The 21,506-nt window shown below is 45.1% G+C and overlaps 1 protein-coding gene across 2 annotated transcripts in view; it reads left to right on the top strand.

Moving 5' to 3' along the window:
- The first annotated feature begins 7,111 nt into the window (after positions 1 to 7,111).
- The window catches only part of RGN (regucalcin), a 17,747-nt gene continuing 3,352 nt past the window's right edge, over positions 7,112 to 21,506 (top strand). Inside the window, exons 1-4 of one of the 2 annotated variants that reach the window (XM_008575006.1) lie at positions 7,112 to 7,133; positions 8,852 to 9,032; positions 11,464 to 11,646; positions 17,628 to 17,843. In XM_008575006.1, the coding sequence (XP_008573228.1) occupies positions 8,864 to 9,032; positions 11,464 to 11,646; positions 17,628 to 17,843 (568 nt within the window). In that variant the 5' untranslated portion in view covers positions 7,112 to 7,133; positions 8,852 to 8,863. The remainder of the gene's footprint in view (positions 7,134 to 8,851; positions 9,033 to 11,463; positions 11,647 to 17,627; positions 17,844 to 21,506) is intronic. The other variant, XM_008575007.1, reaches the window with a different exon arrangement.

The following is a 21,506-nucleotide window of genomic DNA, read 5'->3' as shown; positions in this document are numbered from 1 at the left end:
ATGTGGGATCCGAACCCTCGGCTCCGAACCCTCGGCTCCGAACCCTCGGCTCCGAACCCTCGGCGGGAGCGCCTCCGCACTTCCCAAGCGGCGCACTAGGGCAGTGCGCCACTGGGCCGGCCCCAACAACAGATGTCTTTTTAAAGAGTTTAATTTTATGAAATTCTTAAATTGCTACAAATCATAAGAATTTAACATGTTAGCTACGATCAAAATTTCTATATCCTCACTAACTTTAAGACTTTAGGTAAAAGATTAAGTTAATTAATAAATACTCTTTGGCCAGATTAGAAACTGATCGTTTCAAAGTAAGAAGCAGGTACAAAACACCAGTCGCCAAACATAATTTTGTATTCTTATTTCCTAGAATGGCACGGTCCTTACCAACCCTAAATTTAGGGAAAGTACAGAGGACTAATGGAATTCTAAAACCACAATCATCAAAGCTCTCAGAAATCCCTTGAGCATCCATGGCCTAAAATATCGCCATTATCCTTGATGGCAATAAGGTCTGTCCCCTCTAGGATCCACAGGTTATCTCCTTTAGAGTTAATCACAGGTTTCCCTACACATTTGGAAAGTATTTCCAATCCTAGACTTTATCCTGTGACAAGCCGACGTGGGACTCATACGGTATCTCCAGCTTTATCACCAACAGGTGCGAGCTGCTTTTTCAGACCACCTAAGCAACCTCGGCATGACCTCAAACCTGAAGGTCTGGTTTTCTGAAAAGACATCAGAGAAAAACTGCCCTTGAGCCTCCATGGAAAAGACCTTATCAGGTACTGTTAAAGGACACAGCAATAAAATTCTAAGATAGCAATACTTAAGTTCATGTTTCCGAACTTAAAAGACATACATCACTTTATCCTAATTACTGGCCATCCATTCCACCGGGACACTTTAATCCGAGAATCTTAGGAATCCTCAGAAGCCACTGACTGCAGAGTGGACGGCTTCAGCCCAAGGTGAATTTCCTGATGCCCCAGCAGCCTGTTCCTTTCCCTTTGCTCTGCCCCTCGGCCTGCCCGTGGTTGTACTGCACACTCCAGTAACCAGCTGAAGGCTCCTCGGTATGTTTTCCCTCATCTTCACGCTGTGACTTTTGACCCCTCACAGTCTTCTCCCACTTAAGCAAGGACAGAGCACTCAGATGGGTTTTTCTCAGATCATAGCTACTGCTCTGAATTTAGCTGTTTGCAGACAAAAATGTAATCATTCTTCCTTAAACGATTTAGAAGGTACATTTCCTTCTGTAGGCCCCCTCTATTCTTAAGTTTCCCTCACAGCATTAATCCCAAACTTTGGTCTCATAAAAACTGATCCTTGACCTTAGGTCAACAGAATATTTCTGCTGGGGTCATCACCACCCCATTACCAAAACCCAGCCCAGCAGGAATGGGAACTAGGGGCTGGCCTGTTACTCACTCTACAGAGGGATGCTGAGAACACCAAGATCAAGAGTTCAGATCCCGTACTAGCCAGCTGCACTCACCCCCCCCAAAAAACCAAACGGAATAGAAACTAATATTGGGGGCTGGCCCGTGGCTCACTCGGGAGAGTGTGGTGCTGATAACACCAAGGCCGCGGGTTCGGATCCCATATAGGGATGGCTGGTTAGCTCACTGGGTGAGTGTGGTGCTGACAACACCAAGTCAAGGGTTAAGATCCCCTTACCAGTCATCTTTTAAAAAAAAAAAAAAAAAAGAAAGAAACTAATATTGGGGCTTTGCCTGCCTTACAAATAGTTTGTCATCTTTGGAGTCACTCTAGCCTGCTTTTCAGGAACTGTTGAACTCCACTCGAGGAGTCTGCCCATTTAAAGGGACATAGACTTAGCTCATGTGAAATGATGCTTATAGTCCCAGTAGAGTCTGTGGTCCATTAGGGTAGCATTTCTTATGTGGACATCAGACTCACATCCACCTGCCACACACTAGTTTATCCAGTATATTTGGGGTAATTGTTAAAGACTTTTGGAGATTTAAAACTACCGTCCGGTTGTTTTTTTTTTTTTTTTTTTTTTTTTTTTTTAAAGATGACCGGTAAGGGGATCTCAACCCTTGACTTGGTGTTGTCAGCACCACGCTCAGCCAGTGAGCTAACCGGCCATCCCTATGTAGGATCCGAACCCGGGGCCTTGGTGTTATCAGCACCGCACTCTCCCGAGTGAGCCACGGGCCGGCCCACCGTCCGGTTGTTAAAAAAATAAAATAAAAATGAAAAAGTAAAAAATAAAACTACTGCCCCTCCTCATGTTTCTCTGAAGAGGAAAGCACAGGCTAATTTGGATAACTCCGAGGAAAGAAAACTGACTCTTCCTGCATGCTCTGTGAGCTGCTGTTCCCACATGCTGCAAAAGTGATCCAGAACTTGTCTTTGACCCTAGCAGATGCCAAAAATGACACAACTTCTGCTCTAGAAGCAGCCCCCCCCCCAAGAAAATAGGTACAATTCATTAGCCAGAGGCGTTATGAGTAATCTTGTAATTTGATTTCCTTTGGCTAGCCAAGGGGGAGTTTATGCTTTAGCAAACCCTTCTTGCTGCACCTATATAAATACTACATACAGATCAGGAGAACAGCCTTTGACGAAGCTAAAAGAAAAAAACCTCCTAGATCTCTACAAGAGATGATGTGGCGTCTGGGATGCTCCCATTGCCTGATTGTCTAGGCCCCTGTCCTCAGGATCTATGATGAGGACTAATCACCAGCTTGTTTCTGGTAATTGCCTGTGTTGCATTTGGCCAATGTATCCTGTCCAGAGGCTTAAATGCCACTGCACAGCCATTGTCACGTGACAGGATGCAACAAAAGGAGCAGGAGAGACTAACCCCAGTCCTAGAACAGACAACTTTCTCTCAACAATGGTGAAGATCCAGAATATCTTCAGTTCATGTCCTGTGGCCTGACTTCATCTGACCTTGGACAAAAGGGGTGAGTGAGAAAGAAATGCAGCCCTTCATACCCGGGAACTGTCATGGCAGCCACGGCTAGGCCTTGGTGTTCCACTGCTGAACAAGAACAATTTCAGACATCACCAGCATCAGACAGGACCACTCTTTGACCGTGGTGGATCAAGACAAAAACAAGACTAATCATAGATATTGTCTGAATCCCAAAATGACCAAAACATCACCCAATCCTGGTTCGTATGAGTGAATGTTGCTTCTTTACCAATCGCTCCATTCTGCTCGCCTTCTAAATAAGAATTAAGATACCTGCTCATAGAATTACCCTAACTTTCTGACAGCATCCAATCCTTGGACTCTACCCCAAATCACCAAATCCTCTGATCGGTTCTTTTTTTGCTTTTGTGGCTGGCCAGTAAGGGAATCCGAACCCATGACCTAGGCATTACCAGCACCACACTCTAAGCAATTGAGCTAACCAGCCAGCGCTGTAATTGGCTCTTTCTAACACTCTGTCACTGAGATGTCCTACGGTCCACACGGTGTGTGTTCTCCCTCATTGCAAAATAGAAATATATACAAAGAAAATAATTAACACATCTCACGTATGGATATAGATGCAAAAAAAACCCTATGTATAAACTGCCAGGAAATCAAATCCAGCAATATATTAAAAGAATACCATGACCAAATAGGTACTCAAGAAATGCAAAGATAATTGACCACTAGGAAATTATTTAATGTGATTTATTATGTTAACAGATAAAAGGATAAATATTTTTATTAATATTTTTATTTATTTATTTATTTTTTTTTAAAAGATGACCGGTAAGGGGATCTTAACCCTTGGCTTGGTGTTGTCAGCACCACGCTCAGCCAGTGAGCGAACCGGCCATCCCTATATGGGATCCGAACCCGGGGCCTTGGTGTTATCAGCACCACACTCTACCGAGTGAGCCACAGGCCGGCCCAGGAGGTGATTTTTGAATGAAGGGGATTTTTTGTTTTTGTTGGCTGGCTGGTATGAGGAACTGAACCCTTAACCTTGGTGTTATAACGCCATGCTCTAATCAACGGAGCCAACCGGCCAGCCCTGAAGAGGATTTATGTTATAATAAAAATTCCAGGACTTACCCTCAGAGAGCTCTTCGTGTAGCAGGAGAGACAGACAAGCCAACTGTTCTCAGTATGAAGAGTAGTGTAATAGCACATAAAGACAGGACACTGTAAGAGCAACAGGTCGGAGACCAGGTGGCTTCCTGGTGGAGCAGACACTCGGCTGAATCTTAGGTAAGAGTTAGCCCAGTGCAGAGGTAGGGGTTGGATTAGTGTTTGAAGAAAAGTGTTCTAGGCCGAGGGAACAGCAAGTTCAAAGGCAAGAAGCAGGGGCTGGCCAGTTAGCTCACTTGGTTAGAGCGTGGTGTTACAACACCAAGGTCACGGGTTCATTGGGATCCCCACACTGGCCAGCTGAAGGAAAAAAAAAAAAAAAAGGCAAGAAGCAGGGTATGTGGCTAGAACATGGCAGAGGTCAAGCAGGGACTACCAGCAAGTTTGAAGGGCCTTGTATGCTCTTGGGTCCATCGAAGAGTGGTATGATTTGACTGTATTTTATAAAGATTCAATAACCACATACTGTGAACAAAGTTAATAAATCGACATCGTTTGCCTCCAGATGCTGAGGCTACAACTTCACTTCTGTAGTATTGCCAAAAAGACATAGCCTGAATTAACCATGAGGAAAAACCAAATAATCTCAAATTAAGGGACATTCTACATTTTGAACTCCCAAAATGTCGATGTCATGAAATAAAGAAAGGCTAAGGAGCAGAATGCAGTGCTTTACCCTGGATTGGATTCGGAAACAAAATACTTTTTTCCTTTTTTTTTTTCTAAAGATGACCGGTAAGGGGATGTTAACCCTTGACTTGGTGTTGTCAGCGCCACGCTCACCCATGTGAGCCACGGGCCGGCCCACTTTTTTCCTTTTGTTATGAAGAACAGTAGCGGGACAATTGATGAAACCCAATGAGATAAGACTGTCTCAACGATAGTTGCCTGATTTTGGTAGTAGTGCTGGGGTTATATAAGAGAATGTCGTTATTTTTAGGAAATGCACACTGAAGTATTTAGAGGGAAAGGATCATTATGTCTGCAACTTACTCTCAAACTGTTTTCAGAAACTGTACATATGTAAATGCGAGAGAGAAGGGTAAAGCAAATGTGGTAAACTGGTAACATTTGGGGAGTCTGGGTGAAAGGTAATCATGAATTCTTTATATTATTTTTGCAACTTTTCTGTAAGACTGATTTTTTTTTTTAATAAAGCTACCCCTCCCTGCAAAAAAAAAAAGCATATAATCGAACAACCTGTGCGTGCCAGCTCTGTGGTGGGGCCTGGGAGGTGAGGGCGGATAAGGCCATCCCCTGCCTCACAGGACTCATTTTGGCAGTGGATCCACAGGGGTGAGCCAGGGCCTCCAAGGAGATGACAACAATCAGGCTAAGAAATGGCTTGAATGAATTAAGGCGGCACCAATATAGTCACAAGGATATTGAAGGGACAGTTCTATGATCTGGTGACTATCTGGACTTGAGTTAGGGAATAAGAAAAGTCTAGTGAGGTGTCTGAGTTTCCTGCATGGCCTACTGGTTGCATCAAGGTCCCCTTCATCAAGACAGAGCACGCAGGAGTTTTGTGGAGAACCCTGTGGTTGGGTTTGAGCAGCTCGGTGGGGCTGCTGAGGGAGGGTTAGGTCTCCAGGCCTGTAGCCTGGTGGAGGAAGCTGGGCTGAGACAGCAGTTAGGGAGTCACCAGCGTTGAGGGGACAGAGAAGCCATGGATGGAGAAGAGGCTTCTTAGAGAGAGGGCACAACCAGACCCCAGAGATCCCCAACATCCGGAGATCACAATACCGCTCTTCACCCCACCCCAGAAAGTGTCCTTCAAGTTCTTATGTTTAACTAATGGCTTGGGCTATTTGCCAGATTTTTCCCAGCTGGATGTGTGGCTTTGGGAGTGTTCTCACTTTGTAAACTTGCGAATGGGGATATGGAGAGAAGTAGCTCCCAGGGGAAAGGGAAAAAGCTTTGAGGTGATAAGTGCTTGTTATTCGAAGTTACCAACCTTACACTTTGAGCTGAGGTTGCTCCATTTCCTGCTTGGCTCAAGCTTTCTTATGCTTTTGCGTACTAATTTCTGGCCCTTCCTCCTTAGTGAATTAAAGAGTATTAGAATACCGAAATGATTGGGATCTGAGTGTACTGAGGGGTTTTAGGATAGTCCAGATGGCAAGAAAGGGGCACTAGATTGAGAGATACAGACAATGAGGGAGTATAGACCTGGCGTTCAATACGCACAACGAAGTGTTCAAATCTCAAGTGTGCACAGGGTGATTGTTGACAGCACACACACCTGTGCAGCTCAGACCTCCGTGAGGGTACAGAACGTTTCCATCCCCCAGAAAGATCCCTTTCCCCTTAACAGTTAATCCCTGCCCCCAGCCCCAGGGGCATGCACCCTTCTGTTTATCTCCCTCCCCTGCTTTTTTAAAAGATGTTTCGAACTTGAGGGTTATTTAGAGAAGTATGCACGGGCAGGTGGCAGCAGCAGGAATATATTTAGGCTGTCCATGGGGACTGTGAAGCTGAGTGCTGCTTAGGGTCGTTTACTCCATGTAATTTTATTTTATTTTATTTTATTTATTTTTTGGCAGCTGGCTCCATATAATTTTAAAATCAAATTAAATAAAGCGTTTCCTCTTCCTCACCAAAAACGTTTTGCAAGAGTTGGCCTCCAGACGTCAGAGTCGTCTTGACTAGGGGCAGGATTTGTTTAACCGCTTTGTTCTTTCCTTTTTAACCTGTTCGTGTTTAATCAAAACCGTCCCAATCTCTGTTAGGCATTTTAACAACTTTTTTTGGTTTGTTGTTTAAGTAAGATAAACTTTAGATGCCCGTCCAAACTCCAAAGCTCAGGTTCACTGGGCCCTAAGCCTCTACCCCCACCCCGCCCCTGCCCCGGGTGGCTTTGCAGGGTTCTAGTGCCGCGAGGGAGGAGAGGCGGGGTACTGCGTTAGGGGCGAGGGAGGGTGTGCAAACAGGGTCGCCAGTCTCCACCCGTCCCCAGGCCTGCGTCCATCTACCTGCAGAGTCGCTGTGTCCCCGGCACGATTTCTCCTCCCCGAGCTGCTGCCTGACCGCCGCAGGAGTTGCCTGCCCGGTGAGTGCCCAGGTCGGGCCGGCCTCCCTGCCCGCTCCCGGAGAGGAAAGGCTGGCGACAGCGGAGCGGGCCCGGTCTCCCGATCAGCGGTAGCGGAAGGAGACCGACTGCCCTGTCCCCTCCCGCTTGGCCGGGAGGGCTGGTGCGCGCTCAGCAGAGCCCGGCGCCGGGGACGAGGCGGGCCCAACCTCCAGCTTCCCGGGGCCTCGCTGTCGCCTTCGCCCGAGGCCGCAGCGGCGCTACCAGATTATGCAGAGGCCCCTCACCCGCACAGGTGCCCCAACAACAACGCGGGCACCTGACGCCCGGTTCCCGCTCCCCGCTGCCCAGCGGGACATTTGGCAGCCCCCAGCTTGCATGACGGAGCGCAGGGTTAAAAGTCTCTCTTGCTAAAGTCCTGAGTCTGATCTTGGGCCTTATCTAAGATTGATAGCCTGAAGGCCTTTGGAGTCTGAACCAACTGTTTTCCTTTTTTTGGCGGTTGGCGGGTGTGGAGATCAGAACCCTTGACCTTGGTGTTATAGCACCGCGCTCTAACCAACTGAGCAACCGGCCACCGCTGAGCCAATTTTTAATAGCCAATGAATATTCCAAATGCTACGATGCTGGCGGCCAGTATTTGAGACAGGTTTACGCTGCTCTGTTTCTACAAAAAAAAAAAAAAAAAAGCTTATTGAAAGAAATATTCAACCTATTTTCCTTTTCCCCCTTCTATTCATTTGCCCGCCCGTGTGCGGGACCGCTCACTTCAAAGCAGATACCCTCCCAAGAGGGATGAAAGTGCAGACGATTTGTATCATTACTGGAAACCCCCGTGCTCAGGGCAGAGTCGAGAAAAAGAGAAGGTTCCTGAAAGTCGCCTGGGTGTCCGCAGGTGTCTTTCCTCTCCCACATGGGATTCTTATCTGATCTTTTTTTTTTCTTTTCTGATAATTTTTCTTTTTTCTCCCAATGCACTGGTCACAATCTCTGGCCTAAAGTCCCAGCATGGAATGTTCCTTGCCTGTGGAATTCAAGACTCCTTGCCAAACTGGTGCAGTCCCTTCTTAGGAAGCAAGAGAAAGCTCAGAGGCTTTCAGCTCCTACAAGGACTCCTAGACCATGTCCTTTTCTCCACCCATTTCACTGTCTGAATTTGAAAATGGATGTTCATTCTAATTCAGTGTGTTATCACTGGTGAGCATACTCTGAAAAATGCAGTTCAGAGAAAACCAGATCAAGAAGGCCCTGGCCTCTGAACCATCTTAGAAAGGGATCGATGGCACCAACAGATGGGGGGCAGGGACCACAGGAGAAGGTGACCTGCAGACACCCAGAGGGGCCATTGACCAATGAGTGAGCTGCCCGCCCCTGACCCACCCTGGCGCCCAGGGTGCTGCTGACATAAAGGGCAGCTCTGCACTGTCTCAACAGTGGTCACTAGCTCCAAGGTATGATTGTTGGTGGGTCACATTTTCTTTTTTTAAAGCTAGCTTGATAAACAAAGTCACAGCAAGTTGACTGAAGATGCCTCATGTTATCTCCTATCACCTCTTTCTTTTTCACACTCGTCTCCTCCAGTCACATTGTGTATCTTGTTCTGATTAGGGGAAAGTGTGTCTGGCCTTTCCAGTTCTAGTCAAATAGCCAGTGTTGGGATCTTGCCAGGGTCCTAAGTCAGGTGTTTTACTGACTCTGCTCCATGCGACTACGTTTCATTCTCTCTCTGTTACCTTCAGTAGGTCTCCCCCATGACAATGTCTTCCATTAAGATTGAGTGTGTTTTGCCCGAGAACTGCCGGTGCGGTGAGTCTCCAGTATGGGAAGAAGCGTCCAACTCTCTGCTCTTCGTAGATATTCCTGCGAAAAAGATTTGCCGGTGGGATTCACTCACCAAGCAAGTGCAGCGAGTGATCATGGGTAAGGCTGAAGGCTGGGCTCAGATCTGTGCAGTCAGCCACCTTTTCCCAGCGGAGGGGTGGTCACCCAGTGTTTGTCATTACCCTGGGACCTTCTGATTAAAGTATACTGAATATAAATACCAAGGTCAAGGGTCGGATCCCTGTACCAGCCAGCGGCCAAAAAAGAAAGTTTACCAAATATGTTTAAAACTCTTTGGATTGTTGTGCTCTCTGGGTCCACACCCCATGTCCTCCCACCTTCACTTTGCTTTTCCTCCTTAAGTGAGGGGCAACATTCTCAGTTTCGTTTTGACTCCGGGCACTCCGGTATTGATCTTTCCATAATACCATCAGATAACAGCGCTGAAAGTTGTAGCCCAGCGGAGGCTATCTATCTTGGGTCAGGCCAAGACTTTAATTTTCAAAAAAAAAAATATGTATATATATATATTTATATATAATATATATATATATAAAATATATATAATACATATTTTATATGTATTATATATATACACATATTTTATATGTATATCTTCTTTGAATGTGAAAAGAAGAGCTTTTGGATTTATAAGGCCTCGACCAGGACTATCTTTGTGCAGGTCACTGCACAAAATAGGATTCATGATGGAATTTCATGTGCACTTGAGTGTGATTCCATTTATGGCCATGTAATTTCCAGAGAAGTGGTTTATCACTTTCCGTGGCCCAAGGGTTGGTGGGATTTTCGATAGAAGTTTCTTGTTTTCATTGTTGTGTTCATGGGAAGAAATACCAGGAATTCCTCTAAGTTGGGATAGATACCCTCTCTCTCAATTTGGAACTGGGGACCTCAAACTTTTTTTTTTTTGTCCTTTTTGAGACCGGTGGCACCGTGCTCAGCCAGTGAGCGCACCGGCCATCCCTATATAGGATCCGAACCCGCGGCGGGAGCGTCGCTGCGCTCCCAGTGCCGCACTCTCCCGAGTGCACCACGGTCTCGGCCCAAACTTTTTTTGTTTTTAATGAGAGAGAGCAGCTTTTTAATTCACCCCGGAAACTGACTGTGACTGGAGGCAAAGTGACTGTGACCTCTGAGGGTAGAGTGGAGATGGGGACCCATCCCATTCCCTAATCTCTCTTTCCCAGCATGCACACACACCTACCCCTAATTGTAAAGCACCCCCGCAAACCATGGAAAGGGCTTGTGGTGTCAGCAGTAGCTTGGAAAGCTACCAGAAGTCTCAGGCCACAAGTTGGGGTCCCTGATGAGAGTGTGACCCTCCTAATAATGCCCTGCACGTTCCCTGGGATGCTCGATGGCTCCAATCAATGTCAGAGCAGGGCTTTGAGCTAAGAGCTGCTCCCAGGGGGCCCATTGTCTTATACTGAATAGGCGCTTAGGAAATGTTTTCAAAATCAATTCTGATGCATTTATTTCCTGTGACTGCTCACTACGGTAAGACATCTCTACACTTAAAAATTCTTTTTCTGGGCTGACTGATTAGCTCGGTTGGTTAGAGCGCGGTGTTATAACACCAAGGTCAAGCCGCCCTGGCCAGCCGCCCCCTCCCCGTCAAAACCCCCCTTTTTTTCTTATACATGGAAAAATATTAAACCCAGAAAACCTAAACTTTAAAAATACAGAATATACATAGTAATATAATGAAGAGATGTGATTGTGCTATCGCTGTATCTGCATTTCTATTTATTATTGTTACCATGCTTACTTCCAAAAAGGATTTGAGAAACAACTTTGAATTAAATACATACAAAATAGAGCCCTTTAAAAAGGACAAGTCCAGGCCGGCCCGTGGCTCACTCGGTAGAGTGCGGTGCTCATAACACCAAGGCCACGGGTTCGGATCCTATATAGGGATGGCCGGTTTGCTCACTAGCTGAGCGTGGTGCTGACAACACCAAGCCAAGGGTTGAGATCCCCTTACCGGTCATCTTTTAAAAAAATAAAAAATAAAAATAAAAATAAAAAGGACAAGTCCAGTTTTGGAGGAGGAGAGAGATGCCACAAAACCTAGTTGCTGTAACTAAACACGGTTTGTGTCTAAATTTCCTGGAGGTCAAGCGAATTGAGCATTTCTTGCTCCGTGACTACTGCCCTGGGGCCCCTAGATTAAGAGCCCCTCGTTTGAACTGGACGTGGCATCGAGCCCCACAGTATTGTGGCTGCTGTGGTTTGACTTCTCTGCTTCTCCCACTAGACTGGGGGCTCCCAGAGGAGTTGGGTTTTATCCACCTTTCTATCCTTGCTGCCCAGAACAGCACACAGAGTTCATGCTCAACAAATACGCTCAGTTATGTAGTCTTCACTATTCAACAGAAGGAAGAAAGCTTCCACTGTCAAAAGAGCTGGGCTCTTTCTCTAAGAGATGCCAGGTGGCACGGTGGCCTCACTGTGCTGCTCGGCCACTGGACTGCTAGCTGCCTCCTAACTGCTGTTTCTGCCTCTACAGATGCCCCAGTCAGCTCTTTGGCCCTTCGCCAGTCAGGAGACTATGTCGCCACCATTGGAACAAAGTTCTGTGCTTTGAACTGGGCAGATCAATCAGCAGTTGTCCTGGCTACAGTGGATAAAGATAAGAAAAACAATCGATTCAATGATGGGAAGGTGGATCCCGCCGGGAGATACTTTGCTGGTATGATTTATCTTTAGCACCCACTTACTGAGCTTTGGAGGAAATACTATGACTTAGAAAGTTCTCAGTGCTGTAGTGGGAAAGGTGTTATTCATGATGGGTCTTGGGTTCTTCTTTTATTATTGCCCGAGTAACTCGTATCACACACACAAAATCTATGAGAAAATCTTCCTAGATCTTCTTTTCAATCTCTGTCTCTAGCAGAGACTAAATTCTGTATGATACTTTTGTGGTTTAAATGAATTTTAAATGCAGGGGTTTTATTGCCGATGATGTTTAAATTGGAAATCATTTTAGATTTACAGAAAAAAATGTAAGAATAGTACAAACAACTCCTGTACACCCTTTGCCTATTGCTAACATTTTGTTCTACTTGCTGTGTCATTTGCTCTCTATTTATGAGGATACTTCAAAAAGCACGTGGAGGGCTGGCTGGTGAACTCAGCTGGTCAGAGAGTGGTGTTATAACACCAAGGTCAAGGGTTCAGATTCCCTTACTAGCCAGCCACACACAAAGAAACAAATAGTAATAATAATAATAAAAGACTGCATGGAAAAATCGAATTAAAAGATATGCAATCTTTCCATGCACATTTTGAAGTACCTTGTGTATCTAAACATATTTATCTCCAGAATCATTTGAGAATAGATTGAATATATATTATGTGCCTTTATCCCTTAAAATACTTCAGTGTGAATTTCCCAAGAAAAATGACATATATCTTACATGACCACAGTATAGTTATCAACTTAAAGAATTTAACATTGATACAATAATTTTATCTAATGTACTGTCTATATCCCAGTTTTGTCAAATAACCAAATAATGTCCTTTATAGCATATTTTTCCCTCCAGTACAGGATCCAGTCTAGGATCATGTATTGCATTTTATTGTCATTATCTCATTAATCTTTTTTAATCTGGAACATTTCCACAGCCCTTCTTTGTTTTTTTATGACATTGCCATTTTTGAAGAATACAGTTCAACCCAAACCCCCACCCCGCTTTTTAAGTGAACATTCCTCCTTTTGTGTTTGTCTGATGTTTCCTTGTGATTAGATTGATGTTAGGCATTCTTGGCTGGAATACTGTGTAGATGATGTTCTGTTCTCCTCAGAGCATGCCATCTGGAGGCATACGATGTCCATCTGTCCCTCACTGCCGATGATTAATTTTGATCACCCAGTTAAGGTCCTGTCAGATTTTTCTACTGCATAGCACTTTTTTTTCTTTCTTTCTTTTTTTTTTTTTTTTTGCAGCTGGCTAGCATGAGGATCCAACCCTTGACCTTGGTGTTATAACACCATGCTTTAACCAACTGAGCCAATCAGCCAACCTTAATTGCAATTTATAAGCAATGTGTGTTTGTTAGTTATCTATTTCTGAGTAGCAAATTATCCTGAAACTTAGTGGCTTAAAATAACAAATGTTTATTATCTCACATAGTTTCTGAAGATCAAGAATCTGGGGGCAGCTTCACTGGATGGTTCTGGTCCAGGCTATCTCAGGGGGTTGTGGTCATGCTGCCGCCCGAGGCTGCAGCCTCAGAAGAGGCCGGATTCTCTGAATGGGCCTGGAGGATCCACTTCCAAGCACATTCATGTAGGAGGTGGCAGGAGGCTTCAGTTCCTTAGCACGTGGGCCTCTCCATAGGGCTGCTCAGGACATGACTTCCCTTAGAGCCAGTGATGAAACAGGGAGAGAGAGAGAGCCCAAGATGGAAGCTATGGTCTTGTTATAACCAATCTTGGAAGTGACATAGCATCACTTCTGCCATTTGCTATTGGTCATACAGACAGTGATGGAGAGGACTACGGAAGGGTGTGAATACTGGGAAGCAGGGACCATTAGGGGCTATCTTGGAGAGGCTGGCTACAACTCGGGGAGATTCTTTAAGGACATGCAAATATCCTGGTCCTCATCAAAACTTCTCCCTTAGGATTCATTGATGATTCTTGCTTGAACCAATCTTTACTATGATGGCTGCAGATGCTTATATATGGCATTAAAAGGATTTCCACTATAGTTTTAAATTAGTTAGTACATTTCACACCTATTTCTCATTTACCTCCCATGATAACAACCCTATGTTACCAAAGTTGATTCTTCATCCCTGCTATTTGCACCTCCCACAGTCCCCTCACATGGTTGGCCATGCTGTCCTGGCTCCATTCACTTTCAACATGGCAGGCAGTTGAGGTCTGAGCAGCTGACTGTAGATTGTTCCCCATCGTCCTGGACTTTACACAACCACAGATATCAGCCAGGACAGGCTGAAAGATTAAAGATGAGGATCCATTAGAAGCCCTTCTGCCAGTAATTTCTGCAGGATAAAGAAATATGATTGAATGCTTTACCTCCTAATGAAATTGGTTTTCTCTCTCCCTTCTGGCTAGAAGTTTACAGTTCTGTGGCAGTTTATGAGACAAAAATAAAGATGTTCTCCAAGGCCTGAGTTCTTAACTGGGATCTCTGGGCTGTCATAAGACCCCTTAAAATTGTAGGTATCATTGTGAGTGTCCCTACTGATGGCATGGATCTGCCAGAAGCACTCAAGAACCTTTTTCTAGAGAGAAGTCATAACTCTCAGCAGGTGCTCAGAGGTGTCCCAGGCCCAGAAGAGGGTGGAGTCATCTGATAGTCTAGATGGAGTCTCAAGGCTTGAGCTGTCTGTGCTCACTACCAAATAATGAAGCATAAACCAGGGTTCTAGGTTATTCTACCCCACTAAAGAAGAGCCCTTTCCAAGCAGCAGGGGATTCATATTCATGTTCCAGGCATCTCTTTCTGGAGGAATATTCATTAAACAAACCCAGCTGTCCTATAGCAGGAAACTGCTGAGAGCACATCCTTCTCCACAGGAAGGGAGGACTTACCCCAAATTGCTTGCTATTCAGGCTTCCCATTTTCAGTCTGTTTTCCTCCTCTAACTCGCTCTTCTTTTAGATGGAGTATGATATAGTAGATGAGCTTTCCAGTTTTTTCATTATTGTCAAATTCTGCTCTGTCCCCTGAGATCAGACTCAAGTCTAAGTGAATATTGAATAATGATTTTAGTGACCGAAATATTATTGCTTTGTGTTGCTTCACCCCCCATGTATTTGTCACCCCTCTTCCCCTGGGTGACGGAGATGCAAAGGATTACTCAAAGCCCATCTCTTCTGAGCAGTGAGAGAGCCCAAAGTGGTTAATCTCCTGCCGGAACCCTCAAGCAAGGGTCAACCCTTCCTTGGGAAATTAACCCTGAATTGGGGTTCTCTTCCTGCATTTATTTTCCAGACCAGGAAGTTACAGGAAGAGACATAGGTGGGATTACAGTTTAACAGTATAGGCTGGTAACTTTCAGTGAAACAAGCCAGATGACATTCCAGTAAGGCCGTTAAGTGGTCCTATCAACACAAGCTTGGTCTTAGCAAACATTCCTCCTCCCACCAGCAATTTTCCAGTATCTACACATATCAAGCAGTAACCTGTCTGTCCTTGAGCCAGTAACCTTGCTGTGCCACAAATCTTTATCTTACACCAGAAACTTATAGCCTGAGGAAAATTTCCAGTCCTCCACAAGGTCAATATTTGAAACTACAAGGCTTTGGAAAACCAGGCCCTGTGAGGTACATATGCTTTATAGTATATTCCACAAAATATTACATATGCATTTGAGAAGAATGGATATTCTGCTGCTGTTCAGTAGAGTGGTCTATAAATATCAATCAGATCCAGTTGGTTGATGGTTTCTGGTTCTTCTATATCTTTGTTGATTTCCTATCTCCTTGTATCTGTTACTGAGAGAGATATGTTGATAGTCTCCAACTATAATTCCAGATTCGTCTATTTCTCCTTTTGGTTCTCACAACTTTTGCTTTGTGCGTTCTGAAGCTCTGTTAAGTACGTACACATTGAGGATTACTATGTCTTAGTGAGTTGACCATTTTCAATATATAGTACCCCTCTTTGTCCCTGAAATCATTATTCCCCTATATGTAATGTGTCATTTTTCTTTCATTGCTTTCAAGCACTTTTATTTGACTTTAGCTGTCAGCGATTTGATTATGATGTGTCTACGTGTGGGTTTCTTCGGGCTTACCATGTTTTGGATTTGCTCAGATTCCTCAATCTGTAGTTTTGTGCTTTTCACCAAATCTGGGCAGTTTTGAGCCATATAATTTTCAAATATTGTTTGGCCCTGCACTCTTTCTTCTTCTCTGGGAATCCAATGACATATTAGCCCTTTTGTTGTCCCATGAATCCCTGTGGCTCTGTTCCTTTTTATTCTCAATCTTTTTTGTCTCTGATGTTCAGATAAGATAATTTCTATTGATTTATCATCAGGTACACTGACTCTTTCCTCTATCATCTCTATTCTGCTATTGAGTCTGCCCAGTGAGTTTTCTTTATTTCAGTTATTTTATTTTTCACTTCTAAAATTTTCATTTGGCTATTCTTTTTTTTTTTTTTTGATGGCTGGTAGGTATGGGGAATCTGATATTTGGTTATTCTTTATTTCTTCTACTTCTTTGCTGATATTTTCTATTTTGAGTTTTATTTCAAGACTGTTTATAATTGCTGATTTGAGTTTTTTATGAGCTACTTCAGTTTTTGTCAAATAATCCCAACATCTGTGCCATCTCGTTTTCTGCATCTGTTGATTATGTTTTCCTTTGTGAGTTCAGATTGCCATGCTTCTTTGTGTTGCCAAGTAATCTGGGGTTATATCCTAGACATTTTTGTTTCGTTTTGTTTTGTTTTTTACAGAGGCCAGTACAGGGATCGAACCCTGGACCTTGGTGCCGAGACATTTTGAATATGAGGTTATGAGACCCTGAGTCTTGTGTAAATCCTTTGGAGAACGTTGTTATAGTTGTCTTGGAAGGCAATGTATATGTTTAGGTTCAGGCCACAAGTTCCAACTGCTTTCTGTTGGGTGCTATTAGGATCTGTCCCACATGTGTGCCAATCGGTGGTCAGTCTGGGACCTAGAAGAAGTTCTATCCATTGGCTACACTCTCAAAGTCTTTGGTATGCTCATTAGAGTTGGATCCATGCATGTGCAAGTTGGGGGGATGAGCCTAGGAGATCATTAACAGCTTTATGGGGTTGCATTCCTGAGTAACTGTCTCTCCACTATCTCTCAGGACTTTCCAGTTTCCTGGAGCTCTCCTTTTCTTTCCTCTAGCCAGAAACCATCCATTTCTGTAACTGGGCTGCCTCTGGGACCAAGCAGCAGGAGGACAGAGAAAGAGAAAATGTAAGAGCAACAGCGTTTGGCTCCACCCTTTTGGAGCTACAGCCTCACCAAATGGAGACGAATGTTCGCTTCCCTCAGTTTTGATTCCTGTAGTCTCCTGTTGCTGGCCACTCTCTTTGCTGTTGCTACTTCTGCTGCAGAACTGTCCAGGGACTAGTGCGTGAGAGAATGGAGAAAAAGGAGTGCAAAACAACCCAGGGATTTCCACCACGCTCACTGAGCTTCAAAAGTTTCCTTTTCTGCACCTTCAGCCAGGTCTAGAGGGTTTCCTTGCATCTCTGTCTGCACCGCAGTGCACGAGTCCAGATTTCAGGCCGTATTGAGTTCAGGCCAGGAGATATTGGAGAAGAAAATGAAGAACTCACCACCAAATAGGTGTTAGGTGGTGCTTCAAATTCTGCTGTTCTTGCCTGAGCTGCCTGCTGCTGTTTACTTTTCAGAATTCTCAAATAGCTGGGCCATGCATTTTTATCCAGGTTTTATAGTTGTGCTCAGTGGGAGAAAATGAGTTCGGTGCATCTTTACTCCTTATCTGGAAGCAGAACCTCTGAGCATAGTTTTAATTTGCACTATAAGCAAGGTAGTTGTCATTTTAAAACATATAGGACCCAGATTGGGATAGTATACTAATTTCCTTGATTTAAACACTGGAAAGGATCCCTGGTGAGAAAGGGTGGTGTGGTGCATGGGGAGAGGTGCTATGGGGCTGAGCTCAGAGCTCTTTGGTTTTTGTAGGCACCATGGGAGAAGAAACAGCCCCGGCAGTTATGGAGCGGCACCAAGGGTCCCTGTACTCCCTTTTTCCTGACCACCATGTGAAAAAGTATTTCGACCAGGTGGACATCTCCAATGGTTTGGATTGGTCCCTAGACCACAAAATTTTCTATTACATCGACAGTTTATCCTACTCCGTGGATGCCTTTGACTATGACCTGCAGACAGGACAAATCTGTATGTACTTTTTCATTATTTTTCTCCATCCTCTTGGTATTATTTTCATGTGTCTGTGACTAGTAAGGCACCTCTCCCTCAACCCATGTGATAATGTCCTTACTTGTCAAATAGAGAGCTTTCCAATGTTATTCCAATATAGTAATGATTACACAGACTTGACCATGCTGCCAGTCAAACCATGGCCCTTAACACGGTTAAATATGGCCATAGTTGGCATAATATGGATAGACCCTTAATCCTTTTCCTTGCCACCATCGCCAGAAAAGGGCTCACTGTAAAATGGATTCTGTTCTACTGGGAGGTGCCTAATGGGTTTTTATAAAAAAGCAGAAAATTAGAGTTTTGGGTTGATATTTCTTATTTGTACTTTAATTAACCACAGGCAGGTACTCAGAGGAAAATCAACAACCTTTCATAATGGAAAAGCAAAAAACGTAGTTGCGGGTTGTCCAACTCCATCAATGTGCTTTAAATGAGCCATAGCTGGAAACAGAGAGGGAAGGAATTATTCAGAACAATTTAGAAGAAAGTTCTTGAAACTGTTTCATGAAAAGTGCCAAACCACAAGAGCAAAACCAATAATAAAAATGGCTTGGCTACAGATTGGGAGAAAATATTTGCAAACTATACTGCTGACAATGGGTTAATATCAAGAATATATAAGAAACTTAAACAATTCAACAGCAAAAAAAACAAACAACCCAATTGAGAAATGGGCAAAGGATCTTAATAGACATTTCTCAAAAGACATGCAAATGGCCAACAGGCATATGAAAAAATGCTCAACATCACTAATCATCAGGGAAATGCAAATCAAAACAACAATGAGATATCACCTTACTCCAGTTAGAATGGCTATTATCAATAAGACAAAAGAAAATAAGTGCTGGATGTGGAGAAAAGAAAACACACACTGTTGGTGGGAATGTGAATTAGTACAGCCATATGGAAAACAGTATGGAGGTTCCTCAAAAAATTAAAAATAGAACTACCATATGCTCCAGCAATCCCATTACTGGGTATATACCAAAAGGAAATGAAGTCAGTATGTGGAAGAGACACCGGCACTCCCATGTTTATTGCAGCCCCATTTACAATAGCCAAGATATGGAACCAACCTAAGTGTCCAGCAACAGATGAATGAATTAAAAAATGTGGTATACATATACAATGGAATACTATTCAGCCATAAAAGAGAATGAAATCTTATCATTTGTAGAAACATGGATGGACTTGGAGGTCATTATGTTAAGTGAAGTAAGCCAGATACAGAAAGACAAATACCACATAATCTCACTCATTTGTGGAATCTAAAAAAAAAAAGTCAATATTATAAAGACAGAGAGTAGAACAGTGGTTATCAGAGGGGGGTGCGGGGGACAAGGAGAGAATGAGCAACAGGCACAAAATTACAATTAGATGGAAGGAATAAGTTCTGGTGTTCTATTGCATAGTAGGGTGACTATGGTTAACAGTTAAGTTTTGTATATTTCATAATAGCTGGAGGAGAGGCTTTTGAATGTTTTTACCACAAAGATATGATAAATGCAGGAGGTGATGGATACATTAACTATCCTAACTTGATCATTATATAACATATACATGTATCAAAACATCAGATTGTACCCCATAAGTGTGTACAATTGCAATGGGTCAATTAAAATAAATAAAATTTGGGGAAGGTTCTGGTCAAGATGGCAGAATAGACAGTCCCCAGCGTCACTCTCTCCTACAAATCAACCAATTTACAACTATAAAAATGTAACATCAGCCAACCTGGGGCCGCTGGAGCTCAGGGGAAGAGGAGGATAGACCTATGGAACTTATGAAGGTGGGAGAAACCACGATGAGAGAAAGAAAATACTGCTCTCAGCATTTTGGCCCATGGCTGCTTTAATGCTGGAGCGCATGGAGCAGGAGCTGGCAGAAGCCTCAGCTGTGCTCTTCAGATGGAGTTACTTGGAGGCAGCAGGGGAGAAGAGGGACTTGGTGGCCCCCAGGACAGCAAGACCACTAATAGGGTTCACATGGACCCACATAGGAGTGAGGAGCCAGAACAACTGTAAAAGGGGAGCCATTCAGAGGCTGGTGAGTCATTGCAAGGGCCCGGCATAGGGCCTGTCCCATGGGAAGTGTTTGGAGCACAGGCGGTGGGGGAGACATGCCCACCAGGGGAACACTGGGACACAGCAAGGACAGCTGACCCGCCCCCCAGTCAGCACAGGACCACTCAGAGGAGAATGGTTGGGAATGCAGAATTGCATGGGGTGCAGTTTGATGAAAAAACTCAGGCCCAGATCAGAGTTTCTACACAACCCAGGTGCACCAGGTCTCTGGAGAGCCGGAAGTACCTATAAGGTCAACCATTAAACCCTGAGCTGCATAAAAAGCCTTCCCTAGGGAAACAGCAGCAAAGCAGCAATTTACTCAACCACCCAGCTCAAGTACTGGTTCCCACAGGAAGCTCCCCCATGTTAGAAGTAAGCAAAGGACAAAAACTTAGTTCCGGCCCAGGCACACCACCAGTGCCTTGGGGCCCACCAGGGGACATGAGGTATGGAGCCAGGGACAGGACCCCCACCTACATCCACTCACACTGTCAGCACCTTGGGGTCTCGCCCAGGAATCCGAGGATTGCAGCTGGGGACCAGACCCCACTCCTACATCCAGGCACACCACCAACACCTCAGGGCCTACCCAGGTACCCAGGGCTAGCAGCCAGGGACCAGACCCCCTTCCCACAACCAGGCACACCATGACAGCACCTCAGGGCCCCGTCTGGGGGCCCAAGGCATGGACAAGTGGACCAGAACCCCCTCCCACAACCAGGCTCACCACACCATCACCTCGGGGCCCGCCTGGGGACCTGGGGCATGGAGAAGGGGACCAGACCCCCCTCCTACAACCAGGCTCACCGAGTCAGTGCCTCAGGACCCACCCAGGGACTGGACCCCCCCCTCCCACAACCAGGCACACCTCACCAGTGCCTTGGGGCCCACCTGGGGACCTGGAGCATGGAGAAGGGGACTGGACCCCCATCCCACAACCAGGCTTACTGCACCAGCACTTCAGGGCCTGCCCAGGGACCTGGGCCATGGAGTAGGGGACCGGATCCCCCTCCACAACCAGCTCGCTGTGCCAGGGCCTTGGGGCCCATCCGGAGACCCAGGGCATGGGGAAGGGGACCAGACCCCCCTCCCACAACCAGGCACACCATGCCATCACCTTGGGACCCACTCGGGGACCTGGAGTATGGAGCTGGGGATCGGACACTCTCCACAACCAGGCACACCACCAGCACCAAGGAGCATGCCAAAAACATCTCCTCCAGGTGGGTGGCCCACCACAGCCACCACGATAACCATGGCTGCCGTGAAGGCGGCTAGACGCCACAACCACCACGCAGATGGTCCACCAGCCACTGGAGTGTATTGACACAAGGAGAGTCACCAGCAGAGATAAAGAAAGGAGGAGGATGTCTGTTTCCACAGAGCCCATTTCATAGTGATGGAAGAGGCACCTGCTCTATGACAGTATTGGGGGACCTGATCACACCTCTCAGCATTGGACAGATCATTTGGGCAGCAAATCAATAGAGTAACCATTATTCTTTCAGAGGGAGAGAAGAAATCTAAGGTGATTAGAGGGGAGAGGGGGGAG

The sequence above is a fragment of the Galeopterus variegatus genome, unplaced genomic scaffold (assembly GCF_000696425.1).
Source record: "Galeopterus variegatus unplaced genomic scaffold, G_variegatus-3.0.2 Scaffold1127, whole genome shotgun sequence".
NCBI classification, from domain to species: Eukaryota; Metazoa; Chordata; class Mammalia; order Dermoptera; family Cynocephalidae; genus Galeopterus; species Galeopterus variegatus.
The sequence above is the reverse complement of the archived record's forward strand: the minus strand, read 5'-3'. Positions and strand labels throughout refer to the sequence as shown.